Source organism: Podarcis vaucheri, assembly GCF_965113315.1.
Source record: "Podarcis vaucheri genome assembly, chromosome: 1".
Taxonomy (NCBI): domain Eukaryota; kingdom Metazoa; phylum Chordata; class Lepidosauria; order Squamata; family Lacertidae; genus Podarcis; species Podarcis vaucheri.
In genome coordinates, this window is record NC_138759.1 from 72483527 (window position 1) to 72501526 (window position 18000).

At 43.9% G+C, this 18000-nt stretch overlaps 1 protein-coding gene across 2 annotated transcripts; it reads left to right on the forward strand.

The window, feature by feature from the left end:
• Positions 1 to 747: 747 nt before the first annotated feature.
• Positions 748 to 16978, forward strand: RIC3 (RIC3 acetylcholine receptor chaperone). Of its 2 annotated transcripts, none has more exons than XM_082194604.1 (6): positions 748 to 994; positions 7068 to 7306; positions 7876 to 7954; positions 8676 to 8769; positions 14170 to 14318; positions 15705 to 16978. In XM_082194604.1, the coding sequence occupies exons 1-6, from the start codon at positions 847 to 849 to the stop codon at positions 16205 to 16207; spliced, it is 1212 nt and encodes a 403-aa protein (XP_082050730.1). In that variant the 5' UTR covers positions 748 to 846; the 3' UTR covers positions 16208 to 16978. The 2 variants fall into 2 exon arrangements, with proteins under 2 accessions (XP_082050730.1, XP_082050731.1); XM_082194605.1 differs by having other exon boundaries at positions 749 to 994; positions 15891 to 16978.
• The last annotated feature ends 1022 nt before the right edge of the window (positions 16979 to 18000 follow it).

The window sequence follows — 18000 nt, forward strand, 5'->3', positions numbered from 1 at the left end:
GCTCCAAGCTATAGTTGTTTAGCTTATACGTAAACCCGGCACTGGCTGTCCCATACAGGGATCAAAGCTGCAGCAACCTTGGTGTTATCCGCACCGAGCTCTTACCAACTGAGCTATCCAGGCTGATTGTAAAAAATAAAATAAAAAAGCAAAAAGCAAACCTCAAAAAGTTCCAGTTACAGATAGGTAGCCGTGTTGGTCTGCCATAGTCAAAATAAAAAAATTCCTTCCAGTAGCACCTTAAAGACCAACTAAGTTAGTTCTTGGTATGAGCTTTCGTGTGCATGCACACTTCTTCAGATATCTGAAGAATATATCAGTGTATCTTCAGTGTATCTGAAGAAGTGTGCATGCACACGAAAGCTCATACCAAGAACTAACTTAGTTGGTCTTTAAGGTGCTACTGGAAGGAATTTTTTTATCTCAAAAAGTTCGCAAGAGATGGAAAACAGTTTTTTTAAAAAAGATCAACAAGAAGAACTGACCATTTCAAAGCATTCAAAAAATTAACAACAAGAATAAAGTGAAAGCAGATTAAAACATGCCTCCCTTAAATTCTGAAGTAAAATATGCAAGGCAGCAAGCGGCAGAGGCTGCTGCTCTTCTTCGCCCTTCGCCTTCCCTCCAAGTGTGGGCAGCCTGGCGTCCGCCGGCGCCTTCGGGAGAAGTGCGCATGTCCGCCACAGCCCTTCTCTTTCTCCTGCCCTCCCCCCCCCCCAAAAAAAAGCCGGAAAACATTCCCAACGGCTTAGGTAAGCGAGCGAGGATGTGACGTCGTGCGGGAAAGGACGCCGACGTTCCGCTCTGGGCCACGACGGGCGGGCGGGCGCGCGCTTCTGCCCAGCCATGGCGTACTCGACGTTCCGCAAGGTGGCCCTGGCCTCTTGCTTGGTGCTGTGCGTGTCGCTGCTGCTGCCCAAGGTCTTCCTTTCGCGGGGCTGGAGGCAGCCGGAGCCCAGCGCTGCGCCGCCTACTCTGGTCGCCGCGCCCGAGGGTAAGAGGCTGTCCCGAAGGCCCCGACCGCCCCCGAACCCCTTCCGCCACCTCGTGCGTCAAGGGCTGCCGGACTGAGTCATATGCATGTCAGGGTCACAACTGCACCCCCCATCCCACCCCCACGTAGCAGCTCCTGGAAACACAAATGGGGAGGGGTTTTTTTATATATTGGGTGGGATTGCTTTCTCGATATTAGATTAGAGGAAGGTGGGGGAAGCCCAAGGATTTGCAAACCTATGCACACACAAATGCACCCCACCCCTTTTGCACAGTTCACCTGTGCTGTTTTTTGCACGTGGTTTTCTTCTTTCTTGCACGTGATTTTTTTCTTTCCCCTGCTCTTTCCGCACAGGAATTTTGGAAAGCGGGGTGGCTGGAAGCTCAGCATACATGTAGCGGGAAGGTGATCCTTGCTCATTTAATTTAGATCGGTCTTATTTGGGATGAAATGGACCATTCACTGAAGAAAGTAAATCGCGGTTCTAACTGCATTGCCCTCGTTCCTTCTCACAACTAAGCTGTTGGGAAGTTCTGTCCGATGTGCTGAAACTGTTTAGGAAGCTGGGTGAATGGGCATTCCAAGTGGTAAATGCGATCAGAGCAGACAAACGGAAGTGCTTTTTCACACAGTGCGTAGTTAAATTACGGATTTTGCTGTTACAAAATGTAGTGATGGTCTTCGAAAGGGGTTTAATACAAATTAATGGAGGACCATTTGTGCAATACCTCCAATGTGCAACTGTATCAGTTGCTAAGGAACAGAAGTAAGGAGTGTGCTGTTGCAGCCATGTCCTGTTTGAAGGCATTCCAGAGGCATTTGGTTGCCACGGTGAGAACAAGATGCTGGACTGCATGGGCCTTTGGTCTGATCCAGCGGAGCAATGAAGCTATTACTGCAGCTGCCCCTTGAGTCTAGGACTGAATTAAAAAAAGTGTGTGTGAGAGAGAAAGACTTCACCTTTTGACTAGCAGGTATCTTGACTGAAGGAGGTTCAGGTGAGACATTATTGTATTCAGTGTTAGGAAATGTGCAGTTATTTATATCCCCAGGTTTAGCTGTGGCTAACAAAGTTAAGATTACAACCTTACCTTAACTGGCCTTTACCATTGAATTCACAGAATCTTTCTTCCAAGATGACGTGCATTTTAAATTTTGTTCGTTTTTAAGCCATCCCTTGGAAGCATCAGTTTGCCAGCATCTTGTAGTCATCACATTGTTTTTGTTTTTATAAACTTCAAAATTCCATGTCCACCAATTGTTTTGATGTTTGTTACATTGCTTTGGATATTTTATATGAAATAAAATATGATTTAAACCGTCTGTATCATTTTTTCCTGCTTTCTGCCATTTCTTTTTTTAAAAAAAAAATCTGCCAGCCTTTGTGGCAGAAATGGTCACCATTTGCATTATTTTTAAAGTGTCTTTCCTAATGGATACCTGTGATTGTACATGATGACCAAGGATTTCTCATGTACAGAAAAAATCTGCACTAGCACTGCAGTATTTCTGCAACTTCTTGCCTTCCTTAATGTGTAGTTGATCTTACTTCTGAAGGCATAACTGTACATTTGGGGTGGTAAGAGCTTACAGTCCTACCCTTATTCATTCTCACATCATTACTTACCACCCATGTCACCTTTTAAAGTTGCACTTTTATTACAGAGCTGCAGACAATGAATTGTAGAAGTAGCATTTCAGGTGTGTTTAAATTGAATTGCCAGAAAAGAAGTATCCCATCTCAGCTGTGTTACCTTGCTCTCTAAACCACTCATTGAGTACTTTTAAATTGCTGCAGCAACTGCAAAGCATTTACCGAGTTGGATTTGTTGCCACTTAGTCGCAAGTCTCACTATGGCAGGAATCAAGCCTCTCGGTCTTTCTGGAATTCAAAGGGTTTATTGGCGTGGCCATATCCCATGAAGCTTGGTGCAGATGCTCATTTTTAAACTGCAGGATTTTTGTTACAAATTATGCTGTTTGTAACACACTCCTTTTATCCAGCTATAGCAGTGGTTTTCAAGCAGTGTGCCGTGGCACCCTGGAGTGTCTTGAATGATGGTCAGCGGTGCCACGGGCAACACTGGCCTCTGTCCCTCTTTCCTTCCCTCCTTTGATGCCCTCTCACATCTCTGCCTCTCAAAGACCTGTGTGGCTGTTTATTGCAACAACTCCGGCCACAAGCTCTACAGGCAAATGGTCCTCTGGAGCTGGCCAGGGGTTGCTGGTTGCCCAGAGCTGAGGTGGCCTCCGAGTAAGCAAGCAAGTGGGTGACAGAGCCCAGCCAGCCAGTTCGCCAGCCCTTGCTATTGGGAATGGACAGACAAGTGGGAGATAGGGCAGGCAGACAGGTGCTATGCTGGCCTTTCTCGTACTTGCTATGTGCCTGGGAGCTTAGTGCCTGGAGCCAAAGGGGAGCCTTTCCACCATGCAGGCCCAGCGACTCCTGCTGCTGCCACTGCTACCTCCCAAGGTGAGTAAGATGGTGGCTGCACATTCACCATCAGGCTGCTAAGGCTGGGGGCATTTTTTCCCCCCAGGTCCCTGTGGGTCGGTGTGAGGAGGCACCTCTCTTTGGGGTGGGGTGGGGGTGGGTCAGGGACCAAGAGCAGCTGCGGTGGCTGCCCAGAGGACTTCCAAGGAGATGAGAGGAGCCACAAGGGCTGGTGTTCAAAAAGAGGTATGGGGCTGCTTGCTCTGCAGGCAAGGGGTGACTTAATTGGGCTTCTGAGGCTTGGAGCACGTTTCCCCACAGGGAAAGAATGTAGTTGGTCAATGGAGCTGTGGACTCAAAATGGTTCTTGAGCTAAAGCAATGAAGATAATGTTTTTAGCATTCTTGTTTCAGTTAAGTAAACAAAGCTTCTGTCAGGCTGAATATCTCACATGATAGTATAAAAGTAGATGGATGTAGCATTCCCTAAGCATAATAAAGTAAATCCCAGTTAGGGATAAAAATATAGAATGTGTATCCTGTTTCATGACCAAGTATGATATATTGGCACAGGAGAAGGGAGCAGGTGGCGCTGTGGTCTAAACCACTGAACTTCTTGGGCTTGCTGATCGGAAGGTCAGCGGTTCGAATCTACACAAGGGGATGAGCTCCTGTTGCTCTGTCCCAGCTTCTGTCAACCTAGCAGTTCAAAAGCACGCCAGTGCAAGTAAATAGGTATCAATGCGGCGGGGAGGTATTTCTGTGCACTCTGACTTCTGTCAGTGTTCTATTCTGCCAGAAGCAATATAGTCATGCTGGCCACATGACCCGGAAAGCTGCCTGTGGACAAACGCCAGCTCCCTCAGTCTGAAAGCTAGATGAGCGCTGCACCCCATAGTTGCCTTTGACTGTACTTAACTGACCAGGGGTTCTTCACCTTTATCTTTTTTTTGGGGGGGGGGAGACACAGGAACAGTAAATGCAGGGATTTTTTCCCCAGCTGGAACTTGCTGAAACTCAGTTCTGACACCTCTCTGGTGGGAATTGGGTGGGTATTGTCTGGATGGAGCAGGTCTAGATGCTGGTTTTGTCTGGCTCCCTCCTCATATAGTGGGTTAGTAACCCATCTAGTACAGCCACATGCAGCAGCCGTTTGTGTACAACTGCAATTAAAATCTTTGCACATTCCCCTGTGTATCAAGAGTATTGGTGTTGAATTATGCAGGGCCACAAAATAAATGGAAGGCCAAGTTGGGAGAACTTTTACAGATCAATCATGGAATCACTGAGCATGCAGTACTTTCATAAACCACCTTGAAGTCACAATGAGCAGAACTTTACTGATGGCTGATGGGGCAGGATCAGGAGGATCTCCTGGCAAAAAGTGACTCTTGAGCTATGGCAGGCCAGGCTCTGTAGGGCCATGGTTTTGTTGCCAGGTGTATTCAGGAAAATGGTGGTGGGGTGGGAGGGTAGACTTAGATATCTACCAAGGAACTTACATGAACCTGTCTTGGAACTCCAATGTCTTGTAGAGGCATTTGGGAAATACTCTGTAGTGTATGCAACATCATGTGGACTAGAGCATTAGCCAGGCCTGTCAGGATCTCCCTGACCCCCAGTTGAACTGAAAGGTAAGGTTTAAAGCACAGTGGAAACGATCCTGCAGCTACTCATTGCAGGGGGACACTGGTAGTGGTGAGTCAGCTGTCTTAACATGCTCGTTTGACATTCCTGGATTTTGATAAAAGCTCAATAAGCTTCGGAGGATCCCCAAGATTTCCCTAAATTGTAGTTCACCAGTGGTTAAGGAATTAAGTATATACACTGTAGTGCCTTAAATGTCAGGTGACTTTTCTGCAGCCCCCATACAGTTTTGAATTACAGTGTGTCAAAATCTGCATAACATAGAATATAAACTGGTGTGGTTCATTTTGGCAAGGTATGCATGTCAACTTAGCTGGCAGTGTTCCATCTTGGCAAACTGCTTGGTGCCATAGCAACCTCCCATCATTTTGTGATTACCGTATTTTTCGCTCTATAACACGCACCCGACCATAATACGCACGTAGTTTTTAGAGGAGGAAAATCCGTAGGCATGCCACCCGTAGGCATTTCCTCCATAACGCGCACAGACATTTCCCCTTACTTTCTAGGAGGAAAAAAGTGAGTGTTATGGTGCAAAAAATACGGTAATCTCTTTTAGCTTGAGGTCACATTCACCCTCCAGGAGCGGCATACAAGTGGTGAAGTTTGCCCAAAGTGGGTGTGACCACCACACACTGTCAGAGACACACAGCTCTCCCTCCTTAGTTGATTTGTGGAGATCAGTTGAGAAAGGGGCTATTGCTCCCCCTCCCCCCATCAAATGAGAATTTGCATCCCCATAAAGACATTGGGCTCTGCTATCCTGTCCCCACCCCGGACTGTGAACAACTTTTTCTTTTTGCCGCTGCCACCAAAATTTGATGGGTTCCTGAGGCAGGCCTAAGAAGCTGGATTAGTTCCTCAAACCGGTTGTTTAGGTGTTCTGCTTTGTGCCTTTCAACATACTGTGGTACATATGCTTCAGGTTACATACGCTTCAGGTTACAGACTCTGCTAAGCCAGAAATATTACCTCGGGTTAAGAACTTTGCCTCAGGATGAGAACAGAAATCGTGCTCCGGCGGCATGGCGGCAGCAGGAGGCTCCATTAGCTAAAGTGGTGCTTCAGGTTAAGAACAGTTTCAGGTTAAGAACCGACCTCTGGAACGAATTAAGTACTTAACCCAAGTATTGTTATCCAATGCTCATTCAAGGGGATTCTTGACAGTAATTAATATGTCGATTACCATATGTTAAAATTGCCATATGGTTTCTGATGATGGAGACTTACTGATGTGATAGAAATGTCAATCAGTCATTGTTATATGTGCAATCTTGTGTGAAAAAATATGGGTGTATGTAATGTGTATGGGTTGCTCGTGCGTAAGTTGCCGCCTCTCCAGGCTTTGTTGCCTTGCTAAACCTTTCAGTCTGGGCAGCCCTTCACTTCGTGGCTGCCTCAGTCACTAGCAGAATCCGTCAGTGGGCGTTTCTTAAATCTTTTCCAACATAAAAGTTGTTTGACACCCAGTCTCCTCCTACTCTCTCTGCGCGGAAGTCTTCTGTGCAGGGTGGGCGTGGGTAGCGGAGGACCCGTGCTCTCCCCGCTGGTGTCCGGTGAAGAGTCCTGGAGCCCTCTTGCCGATTCCTCCATCAGCCCCTCTATATCCCTGGTGTTGCGCTGATTTGCTTCCCCATCTGCGGAGCTGCCTCTCTCCCTGCTGGGCCCTTCTCCAGCATCATTTGAGAGCCTTCCCTCCGCCTCTAGCTCCGATGTCAGTTCCCTGACAGTGTATGAACACCTTATTAAGGACTTCTCTATACAGCTGCAAATATAAGGTTTTTAGTGTGCATTATACAAATGTGATGCTAGATGGTGATGGCAAGCTATGGCATATTTGATACATGTTTCAAATCATTTTTTTAAAAGGCATTTTCATAGCGTTTTTTGTATGTGTCTAGATTCCACCTAAGATTCATATTCAGAGGATAGAACAGGACTTAAAACACAACACATCCCTTTAAGAATGGATTTTTTTAACCTTGATTTTCAGGAAAGACCAGTCAGTTTCCTCCAACCATGCATCCCCAGATGTCTCCAGAAACCAGACCACCCACTACCCATTTCCCAAGGTCTCATCTTGCGGAAGCAGTTGCAAAGGCCAAGGGTGGAGGTGGAGGCGGCGGTGGAGGTGGAGGAGGTGGCGGCGGCAGTGGAAGAGGTCTTGTGGGACAAGTCATCCCAATATATGGATTTGGGATCCTTTTATACATATTGTACATTCTTTTTAAGGTAAGAAATACCACTTCACCCTTGAAGTTGCATCAGTACAGTTTCTTAACCAGTGAGTCATTGACCTAGTTCACATGTCATGGTAAATCTAAGGGCTCTTTTGCTTCTCTCCACTAGTATTGGGGTGAAACGAATACTTAGTTCATATGGTCACATGCCGGAGGAGAAGATCAAGAGCTTCTGTTTTGAAACTAACTGTATTTCCCTGTAATGATCAAACTTGTTAATGGTTCTTTTGAAAACCAACCAAAAAACCCTCTACTTAGTGAACATAAACGAAAAGCAAACTGTGGTTTCTGATCCTGTTAGATTCAGCAACTAGAGTTTGAACAAAATCGTAATTCCCCAAGTTAGGACTTCATAGGGAACTGTGGTTGGTTTAAAACTGAAAGCAGAAGCTTTCAAACCTGGCATGCAAAGGGGGAGTGTGGCGGTAGAGTGAGCCATGGCTTGCCTCATCTCATTTTCATAACTTTGGTTTCCTTTTATGTTTTAGCTGAGGCTGTTAATGTCTTTCTAGAAACACCTATGTCACTTCTGTCACAGCAGTAACCCTTTCCAATTAATAGCTTTCTTCTAAGGGGAAAACCACAACAGTTGAGCGGAAATGTCCTCCGTCGTCATCTGGAAACACAAACAGGAAAATCAGTAAGTAGCATTTCCCAGACTGAATTGAAATGGCATCCAAAATTGGCTCTCACTTGGAAAATAAATCTAGCAGCATGATAGATGAGGCACTGTGATTATTATTACTACTAGTAGTAGTGAGTGATAGTCAATGTTTGTCACACTGAGTAAACCCATTGAAATCAGTGGGATGAAATCCAAGGGGAGAAATTGGATATCACCCATTGAGTTTGTTACTTTCAACACAGTCGAATTTTGTGTGTATGCAGAAATAAATCCCACTCTTGTTAAATTGAGCTTATCCCACATAAACTATGCATAGAGTCGCAGCCTTGATCTCCTTCTTCTCAACAAAAATAATTGTTAGCTTTCCTCTTATTCTGAACATCCCTTATGTCATTAGACTGTGTGGTTTTCTGTGTCGTAGCCTTTCCTGTCTCCAGGCATTTACAATCAGCCAGTCGCTCTGCATGTAGCTGCTTATGAGCAATTGGGTGCATTATATATGCTTCTCCTAGCCTTAGGGAAATTTCCCTTTTCTTTTCATTCTGCCTGGGAAGAATAAAAAGATTATTTTCATTAGTTCTGTTTACCGGTAAAGCCCTCTTAGTCGCCTCTCATGGTTCTCTCGGAACAAGTTCCATTTTGTTTGCTGCACATTCAGAACAAATACATGCTGATTGAATGGAGTGAATTGTCAGAGCTGCCGCTGATGCCTTTTGGGACCACATTTATTTTGCAGCTGACTATGAGCTTGCCCAACTTCAAGATAAGCTGAGAGAGACTGAAGAAGCCATGGAGAAATTAATCAATAGAGTGGGACCCAACTGTGAAAGGTATGTGGCAGTGACTCTTGTTCCGGCAGATTAAAAAGGGTGGGTTCTTTTTGTATTTCTCTGTTCCCGATAAAGCAAATTAGAACATTGCAAATAAAAATATGCTGTTAAATAAAAAACTGCATCTCTTAAACATCTTATAATTTGGAGGTACTTTTACTCAACTCTTCCCTCTTCTAGTTCTATGTTAAACTAAATTCAGCATTTTGAGTTAAACTGAAAGAAATATGGATGCACGTGATTTCTGGTGTGGTGTTTCACTAGCTCTGTAGCGTCATAAATCCATTAAACACAGAGAGTGATACTCCTGTGTAGACCCATTTAAAACAATGGCTCTCCAAGTCCATTCATTTCAATGGGCCTAATCTGAATATGATTTAGTTGGATGTCACCCAGAGATGACGTCAACTCTGTTACAATGTTCTGCATAAATGGATCGATGCCTTCTTAACCTCTATAAATTCCATTATGGAATTTCAGAAGGAATGCCAATATTTATAATTTCCGGCAGTATTCCATTTGTTCACAGTAGATGGGAAATAAAAAAGAGGGTGGCTTGATGGGTTGAGTAAGAAAAGAAAAAATATCCCAGTTCAGGCAATAAATAGGCACTTTTGTATGGTCTATAATTAAGTTATTTGTCTGAGTACTGTTTGAACTATCCTTACTACCTACTAGATTAAGAATATTTATAAATACAGAACTAAAGATGCTCACTCTTCCCAGTCTTTGCCATGCTGATGAGAATGGCCTATTCGCTACCCTTCACTACAGATCATATTAATCTGTAGCCTATCTTCCAGCTGCCTGCTCATCCAATGCACAGATCGCAAGGCTTTTTTCCTTATGCTTGGCATCCAAAAGCATAGGTGCGTATTTATCCCAAAATAAGTCCCACTGAATTCAGCAGGTCTTGCTTTCAAGTAAGTGTGTTTACTATTGCCGCCTAAAGCTAAGTCTCCAATCAGTCTGACACAAGAGACTGACCAAGGGGAAGGATGCAGCTCAGTGGAAGAGCATCTGCTTGGCTTGCAGAAGGTCACAGGTTCAGTCCCCAGCGTGTCTGGGTGAGCGATTGCAGTGTAAAAATCTGGAGAGACCTGCTGCCATCGGTGTAGACAAAACTGAAGGTAGATGGACCAATGGTCATAAAAACATTATGCTCCTGGTCTGATTCAGCATAAGACATCTTCCTGTTTTTTAGAATGGAACGGCGGTCCATAAGCACACATGCAGACAGTTTCCTCTACTATTTGATTCTTCATAGATAAGGTTGCTGAAGTTATTTGGAAAATTCAGCTAAAACTGGAGTTCTGATTGAAATGGTACCGGTAAAACATTTCAGATGGCTTCTGTGTGGCATACAGTGAACAGAACACATGAAGGCAAATTGTTAGCCACGCTGCGCTGTGTTTGCCTCTTGCCAGTGTTGGGTGCCCTAGTTAGGAGCCAGGTCACTGATAGAGAAATCATAACAGTAATGAAGTCTGGGATTAGAGTTGCCAGTGGCCCTTAAACGTCACTCAAAGCAAAGCAGATTTTTGAAGGAATGTTGCTCAGGAGCCAAAATAATTCATAGAATCATAGAGTTGGAATAGACCACAAGGGCCATCGAGTCCAACCCCCTGCCAAGCAGGAAACACCATCAGAGCACTCCTGACATATGGTTGTCAAGCCTCTGCTTAAAGACCTGCAAAGAAGGAGGCTCCACCACACTCCTTGGCAGCAAATTCCACTGTCGAACAGCTCTTACTGTCAGGAAGTTCTTCCTAATGGTCTTCTGATAAGACCATCAGTGTTTCTCTAGGCAAAGCAGTTCTGCAGATTCCTAAACAATCCAGCTTCGTAAGATTCGCCCTTAGGCCAGAGCCACGACACTGTGTATCTTCCCTTTTATTTAGAGGCATCTTACTTTGCTAGTCTTGCTGCTTTCTAATGACATGATATGAAAAGGCCTCGTCACAATATCTTGCTATTCTTGTGAGGTAAAGTCTCTCTCATTAGGCAACCCAGTACCCATAGCAAAGACAAAGTGGCTTTGATTTTTTTTCTGCCTGTCTGGAGGTGACAGTCTTTCAAAAGGCACACGTTAGTTTGATAAACGTCAGGGTTGGCAGAGGAGACACTATCCTGAAAGCAGAAGAAATTCAATAGGGGTTCAATTCCTGCTTAGGGATGTTTACTTGGAGAAAAGTAGGTGGAGAAGGGAGGAGACCCGCAAAAGCTATGACAAATGGAAAAGGAAATATATTTCCTAGAGACTGATGTGCATCATTTAGGGTCGTGTTCATTCTAAAAAATAATGAGAGAAAATCCCTACTGGTTAAAAGGACCAGAGGCCTTATGCGTAATTGTTTCAACCAAGTTGCTACTGTACTATTCCTTTTACTGTTTTAAAGATGAGACCTAGAAAACTCAGGCTGCTTCCAAACTACTGCTAATTTTTTTGATGATTTCAGTGATATACTGGCAAATTTAGGTTTCAGACAATTAAAGTCAATCGGGCACTCTTGTGCAACAAACCTTCTCTCACTCCAGGCCCATTTTGCTGTAAGGAAATAATAATAATAATAATAATAATAATAATAATAATAATAATAATAATAATAATTTATTTGCCCTTCATCCAAAGAACTCAGGGAGGTTCACAAGATAAAATCAAAGAGATAGCACAAAATGAATAGATAAAACAAAACAGAACAATAACCCCCTTCCTGCAATCACATTAAAAAGGTCATAGAACATTAAGCAGCCAGAGGCTTGGTTGAAGAGAAAATGCATTGGAAAGTATGGGGTAACAATTGCTTGTTGCATTGTCACAGAACCCGCGAGCAATCAAATAGGAATAGATGCTCCATAGAGAGCCAATGTTGTCTCGCCTCCCTGCAAATTTTGTGCAAACCAGTTGGGATGATTGCTCCATAAACCGGTCAGCTGGAAGCGACCTCTCAACAGATACAGAAGAACCATTGGGTTGCAGAGTCCAGCTCACTTTGATGCATGCATTTTATTTATTTGGTTAGAATGCCAGTTGTGAGCTGACAGGAGCAGTCGTCTAAAATACCTCGAGGGCACCATACCTGGCAGGGGGTTGGACTCGATGGCCCTTGTGGTCTCTCCCAACTCTATGATTCTATGATTCTAGGTAGATAAAGGCTTCCACAAGCAATAGGTTGGATCTTTACAAATTTGTAAGATCAGAACCAGGCATGCTTCCCCCGCCCCTCCATAGCTGTCTGACGGTCTCTTTTCTTAACTTAGGAGAAAAAATATAAGTAATTTGAATGCTTTCCTCTTCTGTGATATTTAATCAGAATGGGATAAAATGATGATAAAAATTATGAGCCACTTGATCTTTCTCAAATAGATGAAAATAACACAAAAGGTCACTGTTTCCATCTATTTCCTAGTCACTAATACTGTTCATCTATTATATATATAAAGCTCTCTGTGTTATTATTGCGCAGTGGCAAGAATTTATTTTACTGTGAGCAATCAAACAAATCGCCAAACGGTATTTTGATGGTCTTAGGGCATGGTTTGGAGGCACACAAGGCCCCCAACTTGCTGAAGCTAAGCAGGACTGGGAACCACATGTATGGGTTGGGTTCCATGGTGGAAGAAAGGTGGGATATAAATAAAATAAAATAAATTTTAAAAGAGAGAAATAGTGATTCAGACAAAGATTTAATCAGTTACTTCATTTTTCTTCCTTTCTCCTTTTTCCAGTTTATTTGGTTTTTTTTTAAAAAAAGAAAGTTTTAAAAAAATTATTTATGATTTTCAGGTTTTATACATTTCACTAATTTTACAACCATTTTAATATTTCAAAACTTGACTTCCTTTCCCCCTCTTTCTGCGGTTCCTTAAATTTATTTTTAATATCTTCTGCATATCCAAATTAACTTAATTTGCTCATTAATTCATCTACTTTAAATATATACTCTTATAAAACTGAAGGTTTACACTTTATCTGTAAATATTCAATAAACCATTTCCATTCTTTTATTAAAACATTTGTTATCGTGATTTCTTATTCTTCCGGTAAGTTTTGCCATCTCTGCATATTCCAAAAGTTTTTGTATCCATTCTTCCGTCGCTGGGACTTCTGCTTCTCTCCATTTTGGGGCAAGTAACATTCTTGCCACTGTAGTAGCATACATAAATACATTTCTATACAGTTTAGGTACATCTGTCCCTATAATTCCCCAAAGAATCAGTTACTTCAGGTCAACATGTGAAATGTAGCCACCTGCTTTCTTGGTACCTTTCCTTCCGCAGCTCCCTTGCATCTGTACCCTTTCATTTCGCCCACAAAAGCTGTGATGTTAGTTGGCATTCCACAACTGTGCCTGAAGGTGGATTGATTTAAATTATTGATTTACAACTTATGTAAATCAGCCAGGAAAAAATGCCATTTTAAATCACTGATACTATATCATCGATGCTACTTCATTTATTTTCTAAACAATGGTGTGAATCATTAATTTATAAGAAAGTAGAATATTATTTACACTGTTTCAACTAGGTCTTTCATCTCCTTGTATGCTGTCCTCCATAAAAAAACCCAATACAGTCATACCTTGGGTTGAACGTGCTTCGGGATGAATGTGTTCAAGTTGCGCTCCTTGGCAGACGCTCAAAATGATGTCACATGCATGTGCAGAAGCAGCGAAAAGCGGCGCATGCGTGAGCAGACGTGCCATTGCTGGTTACATTTGCTTCTAGATGCGAACGGGGCTCCGGAACGGATCCCGTTTGCATCTAGAGGTACCATTGTAGAGTGAATTACTTTAAAATAGGGCCTTTTATGATCCCCCATGGCAGTTGGTGAGGTTAAGTATGGGACCATATAGCAGTCTTTTTCATTTGACATTGGGACATCTTAATTGGCTTGAACATTGCTTTTTTCATGCTTGTTCACTAGGACAGAGAACCATTCCTCTAAAACTCACTCAGATATTGCCAGTCATGTGCAATAGTAGGTTTGAGCTGTTGTCGTGGGTATTTTTTAAAATGCCTGTTCCATGTTGCTGTTTAGTCGTGTCTGACTCTTCGTGACCCCATGGATCAGAGCACGCCAGGCACTCCTGTCTTCCACTGCCTCCCGCAGCTTGGTCAAACTCATGTTTGTAGCTTCGAGAACACTGTCCAACCATCTCATCCTCTGTCGTCCCCTTCTCCTTGTGCCCTCCATCTTTCCCAACATCAGGGTCTTTTCCAGGGAGTCTTCTCTTCTCATGAGGTGGCCAAAGTATTGGAGTCTCAGCTTCAGGATCTGTCCTTCCAGTGAGCACTCAGGGCTGATTTCCTGGAGAGGTTTGATCTTCTTGGAGTCCATGGGACTCTCAAGAGTCTCCTCCAGCACCATAATTCAAAAGCATCCATTCTGTTCCATAGTCGGCCCCAAAACGTCACGACTGATCAAGAGAAAAGGCTACTTCAGCAACTCCGAGAAATTACGAAGGTCATGAAAGAAGGCAAACTCATAGATGGAATCTCCCCAGAGAAAGAAGCTGAAGAGGCTCCGTATATGCAGGACTGGGAAGGTAAGGAAGACCTTTCTATTTATATGAAGGAAGCATGAGTGTGCTGCTGTTTGTTTCTGCTTTTCCTTTAAAAGAAAAGCTTATCACAGGAAGCCATTCAGTATTCGAAGGCATCTGAACACCTGGCTCTCTTAACAAGAGAGAATCCATTGATTGTTTAAGCATCTCAGACTAGCCAGCTGTAGTTTGTTGTTCATGAGGGTTTATAGCACTATGCTACAAAGCTACAAAGCTGAGGGACAGGAGAGCTCCTTGGGATATCTAGGGATGGGGGGAGAAACTTTATTCCTTTTGTATTTAAAGGCAAACCTACCTGATTTGCCCTTACCAAAACAATACACAAACTGTAACATCACTTCCTTTGACATCCACACTTCTCTGAATTTTGCAATGCAGTTCTCTAGACAAGTAAATGTGAACAAAAATGCATATGCTAGGTAGGGTGCCACTTACATAAAAATGCATATAGTGGTGAATGTAATATACAGAAATGCATAATATTTGTGGGGAACTGCTTTGCAAAAACATTTGTATTGGGCAAAATTCAATACAAGAAATGTACATGTTAGGATAATTTCAGACTCAAGTGCTGATTTTTAAAAAAACACACACACACACACAACGATGGGGAATTGTAGGGAACTGAATTTAAGACTGGGAAAATGAAAATTGAACGAAATCAAAATTGCCATTTTCACACATCCTCAGCTAACATCTGAGGTTGTTGTTCAGATTAAGAGTAGCTCCCCAATCTACATAGGGAGGACTACCGTGCCCTGGGTTGGGCATCTTTAAAAAGAATCTTATTGCCACTCCAGTGTCTTTCTGCAGGATCAGTATCGTTCTTTTTATCTCTACCAGTCTGTGCTTCATTTAGTGGCTGCATAGGTGAAAGGCAAGTGGTTTCTACCATGGAGATAGAAGCAGGTGGTTTTTGTGACCCACTAACTCTCTTACAGGAATTGATCCAGGGGTTGAGAGAAACTGCTCAGATTTGACCACTGATAATACCTGTGTTGGTGAAGCACAGTTAATGTCAGGGAGAGGGGATTTGCTCTAGGAAGGCAGTGTGCAATTCAAGAACTAAATCCCAATTTGTTAATCCTTGTTAGCAAGGAGCCATTAGTATGTCTAGACCAGTCCCGTATGGATGCAGGACAGATCTCATTCTAAAACACATAAGCAATTGATGACATTTCAGTGACTAGATGATCTCTTCTGGCTGCAACCACAAATCAAGCACACTGATTTGAAAGTGCCACTGAAATCAGTGTCACTTCCTACAGGAATTCAGGTGTTTGTATCACTGAACAGATCCAGTGATACCATGAACAAAGTGCTTGGCATGATTGTTCCATCTAAGACAAGTTTATTTTATGTCCTAAGGTTATCCAGAGGAGACCTATCCTGTCTATGATAACTCTGATTGCGTCAAGCGCAGACAGGACACAATCCTTGTGGATTACCCTGACCCCAGCCAGCCTTCAGCTGAAGAGATAGCAGAGAGAATGGCGTTTGTGGATGATGAGGAGTGTTTATGTAGTGAAACCGTTTTGTCTGCTCTCGCTATAGTGAACAGTGACCCTGCAGCAGCCCACGAGACGGAGGGCCAGCACGCCACGCTCAGCGACCAGAGTGGCACTGGCCACGACCCTGAGAAGTGCTACTGCTGCCACTTCGAAGAGGACGACCCTGCTGTGATAGCGGAGAACGAGGGCTTCTACCCCGAAAACTGCGGTGAAATGGAAGATGCCGCAGTCCAGGAGGAGCTGTTGCTAGATTGCGACCTCGAAAATGCTGCGCCCCAAGAGCAGAACGAGGAAAATCCAGACGAAATGGGCATTCTGAGGAAGCGAAACACGAAGGGCATAGCGTTGCTGGGACACTGAGGATCAAACGCGGAAGGCTATCTCTAGAAACTGGGGTAAACTGCTGCTTGCAAGACAAAGGCTTGTCTCCGTTGTTGCGTACCCAGCTGCTGCATATCTTTTGCATTTGCTGCTTCTTTGGATGGAAAATGAGTAGCCCCCCACTAGTTCATCAGCCTGGCCACTTCAGCATCAACTGCCTTGGAATCACAGAATCATAGTTGGAAGGGACCCTGAGGATCATCTAGTCCAACCCCCCGCAATCCAGGAATCTCAACCAAAGCAACCATTACAGATGGCCTCCAACCTCTGCTTTAGAGCCTCCAAGAAGGAGAGTCCGCTGAGAGAGTCCATCCTACTGTTGAACATCTCTCACCGCCAGAACGTTCTTACTAGGAATCTCCTTTCTAGTAACTTGAAGCCATTGGTTCGGGTCCTAGCCTCCAGAGCAGGAGAAAACAAGCTTACTCCATCTTCCGTATGACAACCCTGTACATATTTGAAGATGGCTGTTATGCGTATCTCCTCTCATTCTCCTCTTATTCAAGCTAAGCATACCCAACTCTCTCAATTGTTCCTCATAAGGCTTGGTTTCCAGTCCTTTGCTTGCCGTAGCCTCCCAAGGCGTCTAAATCAAGATAGCTTCCCATTGTGCCTTCTTTCAGCCTCTCCTCCTGTATAAAGTAATCCAGTAGGGAATTTTCCCACTGTACTTCTAACATCTTCACCAATGTTAACCGTCAGGTTGAGGCAGCCTGTTTCAGACACCGTTAAAAGGATAGCAGATAATCAGTTTTTATATTTGATTATCATATTTGATTTGCGTAAAGTAGTTGGCGTTTTGTTTTATTTTTTGCCTCTGTCTTGGGTGGTCTCTTGTTGCAGACCAAAATCCTTCATCCTCTTGTAAGGAGGAAATCATAAGGTGAAAGGGGTGTCTTAATGCCATTCCTTACGTGCAAATGTTAGCTGATTTTCTTGGCTGATAAGCACAAGGAATTTCTGGGAAATTTAGGGGCAAATCTTAATACCACCCACTGCCTAGCAGGACTCAATGGAGATGGGGGGACAGTGCTGCATTCGCAGCCCTGCTACCTATTGTGGCTAGGGTGGAAAGTGGGAGAGGCAAGCAGATCTCTGTGCCAGCCTGGAGCTGGCACACAATGATGAGGCACTGATCTGGCATGATGCTGCTATCTGACAACCATGGTGCCAGCTCTGGTTCCAACTGAACCCAGGCTGGCTCAGCCCCTCTTTGCCCCTGGAATGCCCCATTGCAGAGCCTTCCACTGGCTGTTGCTGCTGGGGATTCCACCAGTGGCACTTCTGCCTGCCAAGATCTTTGGCAGTCAGAAGGGTGATGTCTGTATTGATGGAGTGATGCTTGCAACCAAGTTGGCAGAGACAGGTGGGACGCTTAATTAAATGATAGAGGTGGGTGGAGGGACGCTTCTGCCCAATCCAACCCTTCCCCCCGCCTGGCGTGTGGGTGTGTGCCAAATTATCTCTTTTTTGTTGAATCAACAAAGAACAGGGTTTCTTTTTCTAGGTCACTTGTGGAATGAGCAATCCATTTCACCTCGCCTGTGGCTCAAGGCTTACTTACCGCATGATTCCACATGAACCTCAAGGCCAACTTTTTCAAAATGCACTCACAGTTAAAGTGTGCAACCAAAACGCAAGGGCATGATTTTTGGAGGAGAGCAAAACAGATGACCAATATGCGTCGTTTGACAGATGAATTAACAGCGTCTTCAGAAAACCTGCTTCACTTGCCCAGTGAAATCGCAGAAAGAAAGGGATTTCCAGGGATC

What these genes read in the sequence shown, in the direction of transcription:
- RIC3 (XM_082194604.1), top strand. Translation starts at nt 847, where the DNA reads ATGGCGTACTCGACGTTCCGCAAGGTGGCCCTGGCCTCTTGCTTGGTG. An exon ending in TCTGGTCGCCGCGCCCGAGG is followed by an intron (nt 995 to 7,067) that starts GTAAGAGGCTGT and finishes CTTGATTTTCAG; the next exon opens with GAAAGACCAGTCAGTTTCCT. An exon ending in AAACACAAACAGGAAAATCA is followed by an intron (nt 7,955 to 8,675) that starts GTAAGTAGCATT and finishes TTTATTTTGCAG; the next exon opens with CTGACTATGAGCTTGCCCAA.